This window comes from Scyliorhinus torazame, chromosome 12 (assembly GCF_047496885.1).
Source record: "Scyliorhinus torazame isolate Kashiwa2021f chromosome 12, sScyTor2.1, whole genome shotgun sequence".
NCBI classification, from domain to species: domain Eukaryota; kingdom Metazoa; phylum Chordata; class Chondrichthyes; order Carcharhiniformes; family Scyliorhinidae; genus Scyliorhinus; species Scyliorhinus torazame.
In genome coordinates, this window is record NC_092718.1 from 23,523,353 (window position 1) to 23,543,474 (window position 20,122).

Genomic DNA, 20,122 nt, shown 5'->3' on the forward strand with positions numbered 1-20,122 from the left:
ACACGGGGAGAATGGGCAAACTCCACGCAGACAGTGACCCAGGGCTGAGATCGAACCCGGGTTCGCCGCGCCGTGAGGCAGCAGTGCTAATCACTGCGCCACCGTAACGTCCAAGATGATTTCTAAAACAGTAACATGCATTTAAATTACTATATGGATAAAATAAATGCATTTCTCATCAGTTTTCAAGATGTTAGTTGAACTGTTTTAGGCCTGAAAGATCACCTGTTGATGCTCTGAAGGAAAGTGAAGATTTTAGGTTTTTTGGTCATGAGTTTACATTGGTTTGTCACAATGGTACCTACATTGTTATTTATTTATTTGTTATTTATTTATTTGGTGTTCTTTGAAGAAGCAACATGTGCTGTCGATGAAAGGGAACCAGTGGGTGTACTGTACTTAGATTTCCAGAAGGCGTCACATCAAAAGTTATTAAGGAAAATAAAAGCTTATGGTGTAGGAGATAACAATGACATGGACAGAAGATGGCTAGTAAACAAAAAACAGACAGCATGCATAAACGGGTCATTTTCTGGTTGGTAGGATGTAACAGGTGGTGTGTCACATGGATCAGTGATGGCACGTCTTTTTATAATATTTATAAATGAATTGGATAAAAGAACCTCAGGTATGGTTGCTAATTTTGCTGATGATGCGTAGATAGGGAGGAAAAGTAAATTGTGAAGACCACATTTGGAGGCTACAAAGGGATGTAGATAGGTTAAGTTTGAGGGCCAAGATCTGGCAAATGGAGTATAATGTGGGTCAATGTGAAATTATCCAAATTGGCAGGAAGAATAAGAAAGGCTTATTATCTAATTGGTGAGAGATTGCAGAGTTCAGAGATGCAGAAGCATCTGGGTGTCCTAGTATGTGGATCGCAAAAGATTAGTATGCAGGTGCAGCAGGTAATTAGGAAAGCTAATAGAATGTTATTGATTATTGAGGGGGAATTGAATATAAAAATAGGGAGGTTATGCTTCAGTTATACAGGGCAATGGGAGAGGGTCAGCACGGTGGCACTGTGGTTAGCACTACTGCCTCATGGCACCGAGGACCTGAGTTCCATCCCAAACCCGGATTATTTTCCGTGTGGATGTTTGCACATTCTCCCCGTGTCTGCGTGTGTCTCACCTCCACAACCCAAAGATGTGCAGGTGGGTTGGCCATGCTAAATTGCCCCTTATTTGGAAAAAAAAAAGAATTGAATATTTTAAATTTATTTTAAAAATACAAGGCAATGGTGGGCCACTTTTGAGTATTATTTAAATTGACATGCTTCCATGTAAATGCATTGGAAGCACTTCAGAGAAGGTTTACTAAGCTAATATCTGGAATGGGCAGATTGTCTTCTGAGGAAAGGTTGACCAGGCTAAAGTTGCGTCTGTTGGAGTATAGAAAGGGAGGTGACTTAATTGAAACATACACGATTCTGAGGGGTCTTGACAGGGTGGGTGTAGAGGATGATTCCTTTTGTGGGAGAATCTAGAACGAGGGGTCACTGTTTAAAAATAAGCGATCACCCATTTAAGATAGAGACAAGGGGAAATCTTTCTCTCAGAGGGTTGTGATTCTTTGGCACTCTCTTCCTCAAAATGTGGTGTAGACAAGAGTCCTTGAATGTTTCTACGGCTGTGGTAGATAGACGCTTGACAGGCTAAGGGGTGAAAGGTTATCAGTGATCGGCAGGAATGTGGAGTTGAGGTTACAATCAGAACAGCCATGATCATACTGAATGATGCAGCAGGCTTGAGGGGCCGAGTGGCCTACTCCTGTTCTTCTATCACATGTTCATAGGTCATCTGCCTTCCTAAGTTACTGTGGATTCCAGTCCATTCATCTGTTGCTTACTCTGCCCCAACATAAGTGAACTCTCTGGGCAAGGTTCAAATGAAATCCTGTGGCATATGGAACAGAAGCTTTGCTTTAACTTTTTTCAATAACAGTGCATCTTTTTATTCCAATTTTTAAAACACAATACAGTGAATTCTTTCAATTCCAGTCTCCAAAACAACTCTCAACAAATTCCTTGAAATTGAGTTATTATGGCGTCTGGCACTGAAAGAATTCACTGTATTTGATGCACATTGTTAAGTTAGCATAACAGGACATCAACTTTGCAAAGTCTCCACGACCAGTGAATAGTTTTTCCCTTTCCACTTTTATCTTTATTCCTCAGGTGAGGCAGACCATATCAAGCGCATTCCCTGGAAACATTTAAAAGGATGGCTTGGATCTGAAAAAACATGTTTGCAAGAATACCAAGGCACTGACTCAGTCTTTTAGCTAATTAATTCAAGGCATGTGGGTTGTGTTGGCGAAGGCAGCAGCAATTGCCCATCCCTTGAGAAGGTGGTGGTGAGCTGCCTTCTTGAACCACTGCAGTCCATCTGGTCACCCACATGCTTACTGAGTTCCCCCAAACCAGACTGATGTAGATCTGCAATGAACTTTGGAGCCCTGGAGATTAAACCCAATGTAGAAGTTGACCAGAGATTTTAAATTTGATATTCACACATTCACACTTGGGGTGAAGGGGATCAAACTATTGAGCTGGATGATCAGCCATGACCATAATGAATGGCGGAGCAGGCTCAAAGGGGCCGAATGTCCTCCTTCTGCTCCCATTTTCTATGGGCGCCATCTTCCCAAAAGGGAACAAAGTTCCCTAGTGAGCGCGTTTAGCCGCGTGTTTCCTCGCACTGCCGAGAAACACGTGGCTATTCAACTCTACTCATGTTCAATGAGGGGCCTAAATGGGAAACGCACGGCCGAGGTCGCACGTAGCCCCATTTTTTACAACGGGGAGGTCCGCTTGCTGGAACTGCCTATTGCAACGAGAGATCGGGACGGCGTTTAAAAATAGCGTCCCGATCTCCGAGGGCCACAAAAGGAATCCCAATCGCACCCCAGCCCCAGCACAACATGGGAGGGTCCCCCGCCACCCCCCCAACACCCACAGTGGGCAACCACGGGCCAATCACACGTGCGCAGAAAATGCTATCTTGGCAGTGCCACCTCGGCAGTGAAAGGATGGCACCCAACTGGCACTGCCAGGGTACCCAGGTGGCACCAACAGTGCCAGTATTCCACCCTGAATCCAGAGGGCAAGCACCTGGGGGCATCCGATCCCCTTGGAGACCCCCACAAGTGCCGTTCTGTCTGGTCCCCGTTTGTGGGGACCAGCGCTCGCCCGAGGTGAAGAGATTGAATCCTAAAGCCTCAGGTACCTTGGAAATCTGCACATTAGAGTAAGGCTTATTGACTCGCTCTAATATGCAGATTTCCCAAAACGTGACCGTGCCCACTGTGGGCGGGATTCTCCTTTCAACATCTTGCGAGATGGCTTTGAATCTCGCGAGGTGTTGCGAGCCGGGTGGATCCCGGAAGTGGGGTCTCCCGGCATTCACCGGCCACGCTCTGCCCCAGCGAGATGTTTTACCGGCGCAGCGTGGCCGGAAGATCGCGCCCTATGTTTCTATACTGTGGCCATCATCAGCATTTATTGCCCATCGCTAAATCCCCTTGAGAAGATGGTGAGCCATCTTAATTCTTGAGTCACCACTCTGTTTTGTAAAGGTATAGCTAGGATGTTGTTCGATAGCGGGTGGGTTTCTCCGTCCTGCCACGCCAGATTTCTGGTTCAGCACGCCGTTGGGATTCTCCGTTTCGCCGGCTGGTCAATTTGGTTTCCCATTGCGGGGCAGCCCCACGCTGTTGGGAACCCCCGGGCTGCCGACAAAATGGAGCATCCCGACGGCGGAGAATTCAGCCCAGAAAGTTTCAAGTTTTTCCGCGATCTAGGTTCAATCCCGATCCCGGGTCACTGTCCGTGTGGAGTTTGCACATTCTCCCCGTGTCTGCGTGGGTCTCACTCCCACAACCCAAACATGTGCAGGGCAGGTGAATTGGCCACGCTAAATTGCCTCTTAATTGGAAAAAAATAATGGGATACTTTAAATTTATTTGAAAAAAAGAGAAAGTCCCAGATTTTTAATCCAGTCATTTCCCTTCTGTAAAATGCATTGCAAGAAATTAAACCAACATTAACATCTATCTTTTAATAAACTGTAGTTGTAGCAGTAACATAGAAGTGGCTATCATTTTTTCAAAGCTGTCCAAAACTTTTTTTAATTAATTCAAGGGATGTAGGCTTCACTGGCAAGGCCGGCATTTATTGCCCATCCCTCATTGCCCTTGAGAAGGTGGTGCAGAGCCGCCTTCTTGAACTACTGCAGTCAATGTGATGTCGGTAGACCCACAGTGCTTTCGAGAGAGTCCCAGAACTTTGACCCCGAGGCAGTGAAGGAAAGGCAATATATTTCCAAGTCAGGGGCAGCACGGTGGCGCAGTGGCTAGCACTGGGACTACGGCGCTGAGGACCCGGGTTCGAATCCCGGCCCTGGGTCACTGTCCGTGTGGAGTTTGCACATTCTCCCAGTGTCTGCGTGGGTTTCACCCCCACAACCCAAAAGATGTGCAGGTTAGGTGGATTGGCCATGCTAAATTGCCCCTTATTGGGGAAAAAAATAATAATTGGGTACTCTAAATTTATTTTTAAAAATATATATTTCCAAGTCAGGATGGGGAGCGTCTTGGAGGAACACGTTCGGGTTGTGGTGTTCCGTCTTCTCTACAATGTCTGGGATAAGGCAAAATCAAGATTCACATCCTGCCAGCAACTCTCCCTTGAGCTTTCCTCTTTTGGATACATCGATGATTTTTTTTTTCTTTTTTTTTAAATACGTTTAGAGTACCCAATTCATTTTTTCCAATTAAGGGGCAATTTAGCGTAGCCAATCCACCTACCCTGCACATCTTTGGGTTGTGGGGGGCAAAACCCATGCAAACACGGAGAGAATGTGCAAACTCCACACGGACAGTGACCCAGAGCCGGTATCGAACCTGGGACCTCAGCGCCTGGAGGCAGCAGGCTAACCACTGTGCCACCGTGCTGCCTGATACATCTGTGATTAACTGCAATCCACAGTAGTTGAGGAAGGCAAGTAACAATGTAGGGCAGCATGGTAGCACAGTGGTTAGCACAATTGCTTCACAGCGCCACGGTCCCAGATTCGATTCCTGGCTTGGGTCACTGCGCGGAGTCTGCATGTTCTCCCCGTGTGTGCGTGGGTTTCCGCCGGTTGCTTTGGTTTCCTCTCACATTCCAAAGATGTGCAGGTTAGGTGGATTGGCCATGCTAAATTGCCCTTAGTGTCCAAAAAGGTTAGGTGGGGTTACTGGGTTACGGGGATAGGGTGGAGCTGTGGGGCTTAAGTGAGGTGCTCTTTCCAAGGGCGGGTGCAGACTCGGATGGGCCGAATGGCCTCCTTCTGCACTGTAAATTCTATGTTCTATGTACCATGAGCTCTGTAAATGCAAATGGATTGCACGTTCAGCCAAAGGATTTGTCTGCTGGAGCTACCACCAGACTCCTTCCTCACGACCTTATATTGATACATGATCTGGAGCTATTTAGGCTGTCCCAAAATAAACTTTTACTGGTTGAGTACTCTGAAGATCAGATCACTGAAAACACAGAGGTAGAAGAAAAACATTGCTGCCAGAGTATGTGCTGGTAGATGGACTTGCTCCAAATACCAACACATTCACTGCAAAGCAACAGCCAGATGGGAAAACAGCAACTATGTGCCATTGGGGAAACTTCTGACTTTGTACAAAGATTAACCTAATGTCAGGGGAGGACAGAACAGTGTGCTGGCAGTGCCATACCTGTTGTATTCGATAAGAAGTCTTACAACACCAGGTTAAAGTCCAACAGGTTTATTTCAAATCACTAGCTTTCGGAGCACTGCTCCTTCCTCGCATTCACCTGAGGAAGGAGCAGTGCTCCGAAAGCTAGTGATTTGAAACAAACCTGTGGGACTTTAATCTGGTGTTGTAAGACTTCTTACTGTGCTCACCCCAGTCCAACGCCAGCATCTCCACATACTGTTGTATTCAAGATTGTTCCCAACATGTATATGCCACATATAGCACTGGACATAGATATATATATTTTTATCTGCATTAGTTTTAACTTATTTGGAAGCATACTGTTTGTTTCTTTTAAATAAATTTAGAGTACCCAATTCTTTTTTTTCCCCAATTAAGGGGCAATTTAGCGTGGCCAATCCACCTACCCTGCACAACTTTGGGTTGTGGGGGTGAGACCCACCCAGATACGGTTTGTAAATGTGTTTACTTCAGGCGAATTCATAAACACAGCAGAAAACATAAAGGAGAAACAGGAGGAAGTGGGAGTAGACGGGATTTCCAACAATTCATGAAGGAGTCACAGGCAAAGCTAACACCTTCACACCTCATTTGAGGAACAGAACAGGGACAGTTAGTACAATTCCAACGTTACTGCCACATTATTGTAGAGCGACAGCACAGGGAGATGTTTGCTTAAAATCTGCTCAGGTGTATAAAAATAAACTAAAAATAAAGAATTGACTTTGATTGTTGGAAATTCAGCAAGAGTCCAGGGGCGTCATTCTCCGACCCCCCCCCCCCCGCCAGGTTGGAGAATCGCTGGGGGCTGCCGTGAATCCCGCCCCCGCCGGTTGCCGAAGTCTCCAGTACCGGATATTCGGCGGGGGCAGGAATCAGGCCGCGCCGGTTGGCGGGCCCCCCCCGCTCGTTTCTCCGGCCCGGATGGGCCGAAGTCCTGCCGATAAATTGCCTGTCCCGCCGGCGTGGATTAAACCACCTTTTGAACGGCGGGACAAGGCGGCGTGGGCGGGCTCCGGGGTCCTGGGGGGGGGGGGGCACGGGGCGATCTGGCCCCGGGGGGTGCCCCCACGGTGGCCTGGCCTGCGATCAGGGCCCACCGATCCGCGGGCGGGCCTGTGCCGTGGGGGCACTCTTTCCCTTCCGCCTCCGCCACGGCCTCCACCATGGCGGAGGCGGAAGAGACTCTCCCCACTGCGCATGCGCGGGAAACTGTCGGCAGCCGCTGACGCATGCGCCGCCCGGGGATGTCATTTCCACGCCAGCTGGCGGGGCAACAAAGGCCGTTTCCGCCAGCTGGCGGGATGGAAATTCCTCCGGCGTCGGCCTAGCCCCTCAATGTTGCGGCTCGGCCCCCAAAGATGCGGAGCATTCCGCACCTTTGGGGCGGCGCGATGCCCGTCTGATTGGCGCCGGTCGATGGACATCGCGCCGTTTCGGGAGAATTTCGCCCCAGTTCTAAGAACAGAAACACAAGAAATAGGAACAAGAGTCGATCATAGGGTCTGTCGAGCCTGTTCTGCCGCTCAATGCGATCAAGGTTGATTTGGGGTTTCAACTCCCAGTTTCTCACCCCCTTAATATCCCTTGGTTCCACGAGAGACCAGTCTGTCTACCTCAGTTCTTAAATATATTCAATCATGAAGCATCCACATCATTCTGGAGTGGAGAATTCCAAAAGATTCACAACCCTTTGAGTGAAGAAATGTTACCTCATCGTAGTCCTAAATAATTGGCCCTTCATCCTTATACTGTGCGCACCTCCCCTGTTCTAGATCCCCAAGCCAGGGGAAACAACGTAATCTACCCTGTGCTAATTAATCTCAGTTGAGGGCACGGGGGGGGGGGGGCACTCTGACCCCAGAAGGAGGAAGATCAGTCAGCATTTATAGGATCACATGATACATTGGAGGAAAGCCACCCACTCACCTTCATGCATTCATCCAGGATAACCACAAAATCCCCCACTTAGGTGTTCTCAGTAATTACAATTTCTCAAAGGATTCCAATAGTTTTGCATCCACTACCAGTTCCTTGTATTAATTGCTCCCTTTGGGAAGAAAAGCTTCCAGATACTAGTCCTAACTTTACATTTCACGGGCAGCACAGTGGCGCAGTGGTTAGCACGACTGCCTCACGGCGCCGGGGTCCTGGGTTCGATCCCGGTTCACTGTCCGTATGGAGTTTGCACATTCTCCCCGTGTTTGCGTGGGTTTCGCCCCCACAACCCAAAGATGTGCAGGGTAGGTGGATTGGCCACACTAAATTGCCCCTTAATTGAAAAAAATGAATTGGGTACTCTAAATTTATAAAAGAAAATACTTTACATTTCACTAATTATTTGAACCCGTGATCCCTGGTCTTAATTTTGGAACTTAAAAAATCGATTTTCCTGTTACTTTTTCCATAAGATTTATGGTTTTACATAACCTTTTAAGATCAATTCTCTGACACCTACCTCAGCTACGAAAAGCCAAATTTTCTCTAGCCTTTCCTCATATAATTCAAACCTTTAAAGACTAGCGGTTAGTCTTGTGGTTCTTCTTTGTTTTGACAGCAGTGTCTGTATTCTCCCTTATGTTTCAGTGACCAGAGCTAGACAGGGCACTCAAGGTGCAGTCTGACTAAAACACCATACAATTTGTTGACAGCTTCTTTTGATACATCGATGTGGTTCCATATTCTACTAGCTTTGTTGGTGGCTCCTCTTCATTGGGTGGGCACATTGATTGATTGTAGGCTACATGTACAATTCTATACTGAGATGTTTCAACGTCATTCAGGGGACATGGTGTTGCAGTCCAATGATGCGCAAGTCAGGTGGATTGGCCATGCTAAATTGTTCCTTGGTGCCCAAAGGTCAGGTGGGGTTAAGGGGATAGGCCGAAGCAGTGGGCCTAGGTAGCATGCTCTTTCAGAGTCGGTGCAGGTTTGATGGGCCGAATGGCCTCCTTCTGCACTGCAGGGATTCTAAGCTATATTCTCCATTCCCCCACCCCCAGCAGTGCGCCCTTTGCTGGTGGTGGGATTCTCTACCCCTGTCACTTGTCAAACGGATTTCCCACTGAAGCCACCCGACACCGCTGGGGAACCCCACGGGCAAGGTGTGCTGCCGGCGTTAACAGAGAATTCCGACGGCTGTAGATTTTCTAGCCACGTTCTCTTGTTTAGTGACTCCAGGTGCAAAGTGTGCATCTGAATGTTGGCTGAGGCAGAACTAGACGCAGGCATGAAGAATGGGCTCTTGGCAGAGTTATCGTAGGCCAATTGGCACCTTTTCAACCAGACCCTGGCAACACCACCAGGAAGGGGAAAAGGGGGAAGAGGAAAATTAGAGGGGGGGGTGGGGGGGGGGGCGGATCACCCAAGTCTTTGTTTTACAGATTCTGCTGTAAAAAGTGGATTGCAGAGCAATTAAGCCAAAAATACAGCTCGGAACACATTGCATCAATTTACTCACCACCATATATTTTTATCCATACAATTTTCTAAAGTTTAATTCATTTTTAGCAAACAGTTCATGTAATTATAGTGCAGATCAGGCTCAAGATAATATTTTGGACAAACCATCCTTGTAATTTGTTGCTTTTCATTTAAGCACATAATACGATTATTATACATTCCTGAACATCAGCAAAAGGATGTTTTTCAAAAATATTATCTTCACATTGGTCAAAACCACCTTCAGCAAAAGATTCCTTGTGTTTAAATATGGCAGTGTTATTGATTACGTTTTTCTTTCTTTTTTGCAGATGAGCACATTTCAAAAATACCATCTGTATCGTATCACTTGTGGCTCAGTGCTCCTGCTCGGAAGTGTTTGCTAAGGAAAGGATATGGCTAGCTTTGGCTAAAATGCCACGTGCAGTCGAATGGTCTCTCGACCATCACAGTGTTGGCTCACAGAAAATGGATGCTTCATTTTTGATGAAACACGCCACCCAGAACACTCACCTCCTTCTTCTCATTTCAGATTGTGGCCAAGCAGTGGGGTGTTTCCAGCATTCTCAGGTTCTATTTTAGATTCCCAGCAGCTTTGACTCACAAATCATCCTTCAGTTGCCAATTATTATTAGGAAACTTTCTAACAGGAGTACCACAGGCTGACAGCCAAGCCAACAATGGCTTCACTTCTTTTTAAACTGCAAATCAGACCGAGACAGAATATTATTTTTCCGTGAAATAATAGATGCCACCCAGCCACTAAAAACGTAGCCATTCACTCTCCTGGGCAGAGAAGGAAACATGAAAAATAGCTCCAATCAAAATGCTAATTCGTTTTGCATCTTTCAATAACATCGAGCTGGGAGCAGAGCCAAGTGATAAACAGGTTAGAATGTCAGTTCTACTGTTGTCATCCAATGCTAATAATACTACATTATAACTAGCTGGTGACCAAATCAAATCTCGGCATCCCGGGCTGCATCTGTCTTTGACAGTCTTCTGCTATAGTGCTGTATGGAGAATGCCTCTAACATTCAGCAAGTTTCTACCACCCATTAATATGAGTTAAACTTTCATATCCAGTCCTTCGCCAGGACTGACAATGAAGCATTGCAGCTGAAATTTTATAGTTTGGAAATGAAAAAACTTTTGACCCCCTAAATGTTTACATCTAGGTTTTTAACAATATTTGTCCAGCCCGAGGGACAGCACGGTTGTGCAGTGGTTAGCACTGCTGCCTACGGCACTGAGGATTCGGGTTCGATCCCTGCTCTGGGTCACTGTCTGTGTGGAGTTTCCACATTCTCCCTGTATTTGCGTGGGTTTTATCCCGACAACCCAAAGGTGTGCAGGTAAGGTGGATGGGCCACGCTAAATTGCCCCTTAACTGGAAAATAAATAATTGGGTACTCTGAAGTTTAAAAAATATTTGTCCAGCCCCACTCCAGGACTTGAATTCATAACCTAGCCTAAACACTCATTGTTTTTCGCGGCAGGCTGGTACAAAAGGTGAAGTCACATGGGATCAGAGATGAGGTGGTAAGATGGATACAGAACTGGCTCGGTCACAGAAGACAAAGGATAGCAGTAGCAGGGTGATTTTCTGAATGGAAGGTTGTGACTCGTGGTGTTCCACAGGGATCGGTGCTGGAGCCTGTGTTGTTTGTAGTGTACATAAACGATTTAGAGGAAAATATAGCTGGTCTGATTAGTAAGTTCGCGGATGACACCAAGGTTGGTGGAGTGGCAGATAGTGTTGAGGGTTGTCAGAAAATACAACAGGACTTAGATAGGTTGGAGACTTGGGCAGAGAAATTGCAAATGGAGTTTAATCCGGACAAATGTGAGGTAATGTGTTTTGGTAGGTCTAACACAGAAGGAAAATATATCGTAAATCGCAAAACTCTGAGGAATATAGAAAGTCAGAGAGATCTGTGCGTAGAGGTTCATACTCTTTGAAGGTGGCAACAAAAGTGGACACGGTGGTCAGGAAAGCATACGGAATGCTTGCCTTCATTGGACGGGGCACCATGTATAAAAACTGGCAAGTCATGCTACAGTTGTATAGAACCTTGGTAAGGCCGTATTTGGAATATTGCGCACAATTCTGGTCGCCGCACTACCTGAAGGATGTGGAGGCCTTGGAGCGGGTGCAGAGGAGGTTTACCAGGATGTTGCCTGGTGTGGAGGGTGTGAGCTATGTGGCGAGGCTGAATAAACTTGGGACTGTTTTCATAAGAAAGATGGAGATTGAGAGGTGACCTGATAGAGGTCTACAAGTTTACGAGGGGCATGGATAGAGTGGATGGGCAGGCACTCTTTCCCATGGTGGAGGGGTCAGTCACCAGGGGGCATAGGTTTAAGGTCCGAGGGGGAAAATTTAGAGGAGATGCGCGAGGCAGGTTTTTTATGCTGAGGGTGATGAGTGCCTGGAACGCATTGCCAAGGGAGATTGTGGAAGCAGATACATTAACAATGTTCAAAAGGCATCTTGACAAACACATGGATAGGATGGGTATAGAGGGATACGGCACAAGGAAGTGCTGAGGGGTTTTGCCAAAGGTTGGTATCATGTCCGGTCCAGGCTTGGAGGGCCGAAGGGCCTGTTCCTGTGCTGTATTGTTCTTTGTTCTTGTTCTTTGTGCAGAACTGAGGGAATGCTGCATTACTACACTGCCTTCCCTGGGATAAGAGGTTAAACTGTGTAGTTCTGTCTGCTCTGATAGGTGTCAAAGATCCCATGCAGCACTATTTGAAGAAGAGGGCGAGGCGGAGGTTCTCGAGTGTCTTAGCCAACATTCCTCCCCTAGTCTATGCAAAAACGGATATTGTTGCTGTTGGTGCGATTTTGCAGTGTGCAAAATGAACTCTGCATCAGCTGACGATGATTGCATTTCAGAATAACTCATTCTATGTGAAGCACATTAATGCAGTTCTGTGAGACCTGATCATTTGTCATACAAATGAAAGTCTTTTTTAAATTTACAGCTAACAGTTTTAATAATTTCTCTTTTAAGGCTGGACACAATCTCACTTTGAGGTCTACTGCGCTTTTGGTCCTGAAGCAGCTAAGAGTTTGGGTAAATTCCATTTGTCAGAAAATGCAATCCGTTACCATGGTGTATTCTGAAGCAAACAGAATCATCGCCCATTATCCTATCAGTACAGCATAACTGAAAGGCAGTCTGAACTTCTGGATTGCATATTCCACCATACAACATGGTTAGGTGGATTGGCTGTGCTAAATTGCCCCCAAAGTGTGTAAAGATTAGATGGGGTTACAAGGATAGAGCAGTGGATTGGGCCTAGATAGAGTGCGCTTTTGGAGGGTCAGTGCAGACACGATGGGCTAAATGGTGTCCTTCTCTGCACTGTAGGGATTCTATGGCACATACCCATTGTACATTCATTATGAAGTGACCCATATATTACCCTGTAATTAATTGTTTTCTTAACTATCACAGGGGAGAGAGGGTTGCCAGGGCAACTGGGCTGGTTTTCCCAATTCCAGACATCAAGAGCAGGAACCGCCATCCATCATGGGACCTTGCGCGTCACTGATGCAGCAGATTCCCTTGTCTTTGTTTTTGTTCCATGATGTAATAGCTTTGGGTGGGGAGGATGATAGTTCTGTGAGAGAGAAAATAAACACACACCCAGACAACAGCATTGTAGCCACACAGCTTCTCTCACATAAAATTGTTTATGAAGATCTTTTGTGTTATTATACATGCTGTTCACACTTACACCTTGTGTTACCTGCAGATACATTAAATGAATATCTCAAAGATTTAAACATCGTGTTAAAGATGACAATCAAAGTGAGAAACAGTGATAATGTGGAATATTGAATTCTGTCAGAGTCCAAACTTACTCAAACCCTATTTACTTACGTAGAGTTAAAAATCTGGCCCCTTAAGGATTCTGTCCTACTGATGCTTAGATTTCCTTTAAACACACCTCACATGTAGTTCCTGGTTTAGTTTCATGTTATGATAACAGCAGATTTTGTTCTACTTGTTTCTGGAAGGTTTCTAGGGGAAAAAAACCCTTTGAGGTATATCTGGATGGAGGTTTTCAATTAAATGATTACAGGTCCATGATCTAACTTCCCTTCTAACTTGACCTGAAGTGTGTCAGCATATAAAGTAAGCTGAAACATTACAAGAAAAGCTTATGCAGCAAAATTACTTCTCAAAACCACGCAGTCATCTACCCAACGCCCTAGCCGAATTCTATCTTTTTGTTCTTTTGACTGCTGAACATAAAGCGAACATCTACTTTGTGATCCAGGTTACATGTTAAATATCCTTTCTATGTTACTCACTGGCTTGATGGCACATCACAAGGCACCACTGAGGCAGAATGCTAGTGATTCTTCACACAGCCATTACAACACACAAGGGGAAACTCAAAAGAGCCAAGTGAAGTTGCACACTTCATCACTCGGCCAAAGTAACTAGTGAACCAATTCTCCCACTCCATGTGTCACCATTTCATCCTCAAGAATCCTTTTTGTTGTATAAGCTATCAGGTAGTAGCTTAATAGTGCGTATTTCAATACATTTACTGTAATTAGTCATGATTTAAATCAAAATACTGTGATTACATTTTTGCTTTCTTTTTTTAAAAAAAATTTTAAGTACTCAATTCTTATTTTTACAATCAAGGGGCAATTTAGCATGGCTAATCCACCTACCCTGCACATCTTTGGGTTGTGGGGGTAAGACCCATGCAGACACGGGGAGAATGCGTAAACTCCACACCAACAATAACCACTGCACCACAGTGCTGCCCAACATTTTTGCTTTCTTACTCACTCCCAATATCTTTTCCAGGTCACAATGCCTTGCTGAGATCAAGTGCAATGGAAACAATTGCACTGCCATACCCTACTTTTCATTTGGGAGCCCAGATGGTTAATATCAGGAGGCTATTAAATACTTGGGGAGCATTGCAAATCTGATTGTCATCCATACTCACTTCTCTGACCCTACCAAAGATATTACATGGGCAGCACGGTAGCATTGTGGATAGCACAATTGCTTCACAGCTCCAGGGTCCCAGGTTCGATTCCTGCTTGGGTCACTGTCTGTGCGGAATCTGCACATCCTCCCCGTGTGTGCGTGGGTTTCCTCCGGGTGCTCTGGTTTCCTCCCACAGTCCAAAGATGTGCAGGTTAGGTGGATTGGCCATGATAAATTGCCCTTAGTGTTGGGTAGGGTTACTAGGTTGGCGGTGTTGACCTTGCGTAGGGTGCTCTTTCCAAGAGCCGGTGCAGACTCGATGGGCCGAATGGCCTCCTTCTGCACTGTAAATTCTATGATAATCTACCCAAGATTTCTTCCACCATAACGGGTGCTTTAGCAATCGTGGCCCCTTTTCTAGAATTCAACCCTCCCTCACACCGCCTTCTTCCCACCTTCAATCGTGTCCTTAAAGACTGCCCGTGGAGGCTTTTATCTCACAGTTAAAGCATCAAGAGAAAATAATGGCCCAAATCTGAGGAGCAGAAATCACCATCAGATTGTCGCTTAACCCCTACTTTTCTGTGCGATAACACAGTTCCACATTTCTGGCCGGGTTTTCCGATCCCAGCACATTCACTGTAACTGCTTCCTCATAGCACTAAATCGCCAGAGGAAGACAAGCCATGTCCCATTTCTACAGTCCTCGCTGCCGTTTCCTGGTAGGTATGCATAGTTTCCCAAATGTCTCAGTGTGTGTATGACTGAATAGGTGAGTAAGTGGGTGAATGTGTAGGTGTGTAAATGGGTAGCTGGGTGAGGTAAGTTGGCAAATGGGTGGTCAGGGGCTAATCAGGTCAGGTGGGAACTAGTCAGGTCAGATTGGGAGGGGGAGTTGGCGATGGGTCAGTTATCATGTAGCCAGTGTGTTGGGACCTCCGAGGGGTCCCCAGGTGCAACGTGAGATGTTCATCCTGTGTCCGGCAATCCGGAGACCAAAAGACCTGGGCCATTTTTTCACTGGACGGAACTTTTTAACAACTGGTAGATGTCTGACAACCAGCTCCACAGCCCATCCCTTTTCCCTTGTGAAAAACTTTGGGGTGTTTTGCTCCAATAAAGATATTACATGGGAACATATCCTTGTTGAGATTCACATATAGCCACTTTCCAAAAGTTGTTACTTTGGAAAAGACAGAAGAAACATTGGCTGATTTCAATCTCATAGAGATGTGTCAGCCATAAGTCAGCAGCACTCTTACCTCAAAGTCAGAGGTTCAAGACTCACTACAGAGACTTGAACACAATTAGGCTAACACTCAAATGCAATCTCGTGGTGTGCTCCACGAGCCAGTAAAGTGTTTGATAAGGTTCCCCACGGTAGGCTACTACAGAAAATACGGAGGCATGGGATTCAGGGTGATTTAGCAGTTTGGATCAGAAATTGGCTAGCTGGAAGAAGACAAAGTGTGGTGGTTAATGGGAAATGTTCAGTCTGGAGTCCAGTTACTAGTGGTGTACCACAAGGATCTGTTTTGGGGCCACTGCTGTTTGTCATTTTTATAAATGACCTGCAGGAGGGCGTAGAAGGGTGGGTGAGTAAATTTGCAGATTACACTAAAGTCGGTGGAGTTGTGGACAGTGCGGAAGGATGTTACAAGTTACGGAGGGACATAGATAAGCTGCAGCGCTGGGCTGAGAGGTGGCGAATGGAGTTTAATGCAGAAAAGTGTGAGGTGATGCATTTTGGAAGGAATAACAAGAAGACAGAGTACTGGGCTAATGGTAAGATTCTTGACAGTGTGGATGAGCAGAGAGATCTCGGTGTCCATGTACATAGATCCCTGAAAGTTGCCACCCAGGTTGAGAGGATTGTTAAGAAGGCGTACGGTGTGTTAGCTTTCATTGGTAGAGGGATTGAGTTTCGGAGCCATGAGGTCATGTTGCAGCTGTACAAACCTCTGGTGCGGCCGCATTTGGAGTATTGCGTGCAATTCTGGTCGCCGCATTATAGGAAGGATGTGGAAGCATTGGAAAAGGTGCAGAGGAGATTTACCAGAATGTTGCCTGGTATGGAGGGAAGATCTTATGAGGAAAGGCTGAGGGACTTGAGGCTGTTTTCGTTAGAGAGAAGAAGGTTAAGAGGTGACTTAATTGAGGCATACAAGATGATCAGAGGATTGGATAGGGTGGACAGTGAGAGCCTTTTACCTCGGATGGTGATGTCTAGCACGAGGGGATATAGCTTTAAATTAAGGAGAGATAGATATAGGACAGATGTAGGTTCTTTACTCAGAGAGTAGTAAGGGCGTGGAATGCCCTGCCTGCAACAGTAGTGGATTCGCCAACACTAAGGGCATTCAAATGGTCATTGGATAGACATATGGACGATAAGGGAATAATGTAGATGGGCTTTAGAGTGGTTTCACAGGTCGGCGCAACATCGAGGGCCGAAGGGCCTGTACTGCGCTGTAATGTTCTATGTTCTAAGACTCCATGCCACTATGTTGAAGACCTAGAGAGTTCTGCCCAGTCTTTTGGCCAATATGTATCCGTCAATCAACATCACTAACATAGAAGGTCTGATCACATAGCTGTTTGTGGGAGCTTGCTGTGGGCAAATTGACTGTTACGATTCCTACATTGCAACAGTAATTTCAGTTCAAAACCACTTCATTGCACTTTGGGATTGCCCGAGATTCCGAAAGATGCCACGAAAATACCCAACATTATTTATTTCAGGTTGAATATTAATTGCGAAAATATTTACATCTTCTCTTCACTTTTGGCAAATAACGATTTTGTTCATAGATCATAGAATTTACACTGCTGAAGGAGGCCATTCGGCCCATCGAGTCTACACTGGCCCTTGGAAAGAATACCCCACTTAAGCCCCACACCTCCACCCTATCCCCTTTATCCCTGCAACCCCACCTAACCTTGTTGTGGACCAATGTCACCTAATTAAGACACACTTTAGCTTTCGTACAAATTCTTGCATCCTATATCACAGGCACATCTTAACACTGCCCGTTCAAATACTTAATATAGTCAAACCCAAGAAGCTTAGTTTAGCTACAGAGGCAATAGCCAAGACCACCAGTTTACAACTCCCAGAAAGTACAGAATGTAATCCCAACAAGTGAGGGTTCCAGACTCCCATATCTTGAAACAGAAAGTGATTTATACCCAAGTCACTAAACCAAAGATCCTCATTTTCAGAAATAGCAACACCCTTCGTGTATTGCGGGCAAGGTTAACTGCTTTGTCAATTTCAAAACACGAAGAAAAATTCTGGAATGTGATTCTCAAAACACCGGAAAAAATTCCCAAATCCCACAAAGTTAAAACAGACCTGCTCTCTCTCAGTGACATAAAGTCAGTAGACCTGGCAATAATTTCCCAGGAAGTGAATCATTCCATATGTTCTTGTTAGTCAGAACCCCTGATTCATCTTTAAGTCCTCCCAAAGCAAACTGGAGAAAGAAAACACTTCTATTCACTTCACCTGAGCTATAAGAGAATCGTCCTTCCCAGATGACATGTGGCTTATCCTAACTTTTTATATATAGCCTGTAAATCCGAATCAGCAACGGGGTTTCAATTCGCTGCAGTGAGCCACTTGTTTATATCTCCCTGGAACTGAGCACAACTCCTTGTGAAATAACTGTAAAGCAATTTTTTAAAAAAAGAACTGGCAGAGGTGACTCTCACCAGGGCTGAGATTTTTAAACAGCTTCTAGTCATTCTACCAGTTTAAAGAAATGATCTCATCTCACTGGGCTGAATAAATAATACATGGGATTAAAAAGGGAAAGGGGTGGTTTATGGGGGGGGGGGGGGGGCAGATTTTACTCGAGATTATATCTGTAAAATATCTCCTATCTGGGAGCTAATTCTAGGAAAGAACTCAACAGAAATCTGAAGCAGTAAAAAGGGACAGGGAGAGAGAGAGAGAAATAAGAAATCCTCTCTGTTTAAGTTTGGCAGAGTGCTGCTTACCACTCGATCCCAGGGCGAAAGTACAAGTGAGAAGGAAAGCAAAGCAAAACTTCGGCTTGTAGCGGGGCTGCATCTTCCTCGCTCTCTCTCTCTCTCTCTGCTTGTCTTCTCAGGCGCTACTTCCTCCACAGGAGTTCGGTAAAGGGGAAGGTAGAATGAAGCCGGAGCTGACAGGAGCTGATATCGCAGATTAGAGGACACGTGCCTCTCTGTGTATCCAATTATCTGCCTGACTTGCAAACACTGCCCCAGGCAGCAAACCGATGCGTCAAAGTGGACGCTACACTCAGATACAGTGCAGGGGGCCGGGGGCGGGGGGGGGAGGTTCCTCTGCCTGCAACTCTATTTGTTCACTTTTGTGACTTTTCCTTCCACCTTGTTGTTTTTGTTCGGGGGGGGGGGGGGGTTGCCATGAATCGCCCCCCCCCCCAACCTCACACAGACACACACACACACACACGAAGTGTTGCTTCTGTCTGCCCTGTTATTAAGATAATATATGTTTAACACGACAGATGATTTCATTAAAAATAATTAAGGCTCCTGCATTATGAATCAAATTCTGTTTTCATTACATGGGATCCCAGGATCTTTTGATCGATGTGTTTTTTTTTGGGGGGGGGGGGTGGAGGGGGAAATGGCACCCCATAATTACTTGTTTAGACAAGCGACTTTGAAATTGATGCTTCGGATTTTCTTTTTATGATCTTTCGTGGGACTTGGGCATCGTTGGCAAGGCCAGCATTCGCCACCCACCCCTAGATGCCCTTGAACTGGGTGGCTTGCTCGGCCATTTCGGAGTCAACCACATTATTGTGGTCCTGGAGTCACATGTAGACCAGACCAGATAAGGATTTCCTTCTCTGAAGGACGTTAGTGAATCTGATGGGATTTTACAACAATCGATGTTAGACTATTTTACAATCCTTGGTTTTAATAATTGAATTTAAATTTCGCCAGGTGCCAGGGTTTGAAGCCATGTTCCCGAGAGGGTGGGCCTGGGTCACTGGTCCAGTGACATTACCACCAAGCCACCATCTCCCTTGCTATTATATACATTTATATACACAATTATAATATATAAGTCCCAAAAGAAGTGTTTGTTAGGTGAATTGGGCATTCTGAATTCTCCCTCAGTGTACCCGAACAGGCGCCGGAGTGTGACGACTAGGGGATTTTCACAGTAACTTCTTTGTAGTGTTAATGTAAGCCTGCTTGTGACACTAATAAAGATTATTATTATTAACAACATTGCAGGTTAATAATAATCTTTACTGTCACACCTAGGGGGAAATTCAGCACCCCCAAGAAGTGCCTCATCCCCTCTGGCCCCGTAGGGGGTTCCGACCTATACAGCCTACTGTAGAAATCCCTAAACGCCTTATTCACCCCTACTGAATCTCCAACCAGGTTCCTTCATTTACTTTCCCTATCTCCCTGGCTGCCTCCCTCTTTCTAAGCTGCTGTGCAAGCATTCTGCTGGCCTTCTCCCCATACTCATAGATCGCCCTCCTTGTCTTTCTCAGCTGCTCCACCGCCCTTCCTGTGGTTAACTAGCCGAACTCCGCCTGTAGCCGCCGCCATTCCCTTAAAAGCCCTGTTTCTGGGGTCTCCGCATACCTCCTATTGGTCTGTAGTATCTCCTTAACCAGTCGGTCCATTTCTGCCCTGTCCACCTTCTCCCTATGGACCCATATCGAGATCAGCTCCCCTCTGACCACTGCCTTCAGTGCTTCCCACACCATTGCTGCTGAAATTTCCCCCGTGTCATTGACCTGCAGATAATTTTGAATACATTTCCCCAGCCGCTCGCACACCCCTTCATCCACCAAAAGTCCCACATCTAACCTCCAGTGCGGGCGCTGGTTACTGCCTTTACTAACCTGCAGGTCAACCCAGTGCGGAGCATGGTCTGAGATTGTGATCGCCGAGTACCCCGTGTCCACCACCCCTGCCAGTAAGGCCCTGCTCAA

General features: G+C 45.9%; 1 protein-coding gene across 1 annotated transcript in view; it reads right to left on the reverse strand.

Annotated features, from left to right (window-relative positions):
* Positions 1 to 18,374, reverse strand: part of LOC140387434 (lactadherin-like) — a 132,329-nt gene extending 113,955 nt beyond the window's left edge. Inside the window, 1 exon segment of the mRNA XM_072470534.1 lies at positions 18,150 to 18,374. Within this exon segment, the coding sequence (XP_072326635.1) occupies positions 18,150 to 18,222 (73 nt within the window). The 5' untranslated portion in view covers positions 18,223 to 18,374.
* Positions 18,375 to 20,122: the final 1,748 nt, after the last annotated feature.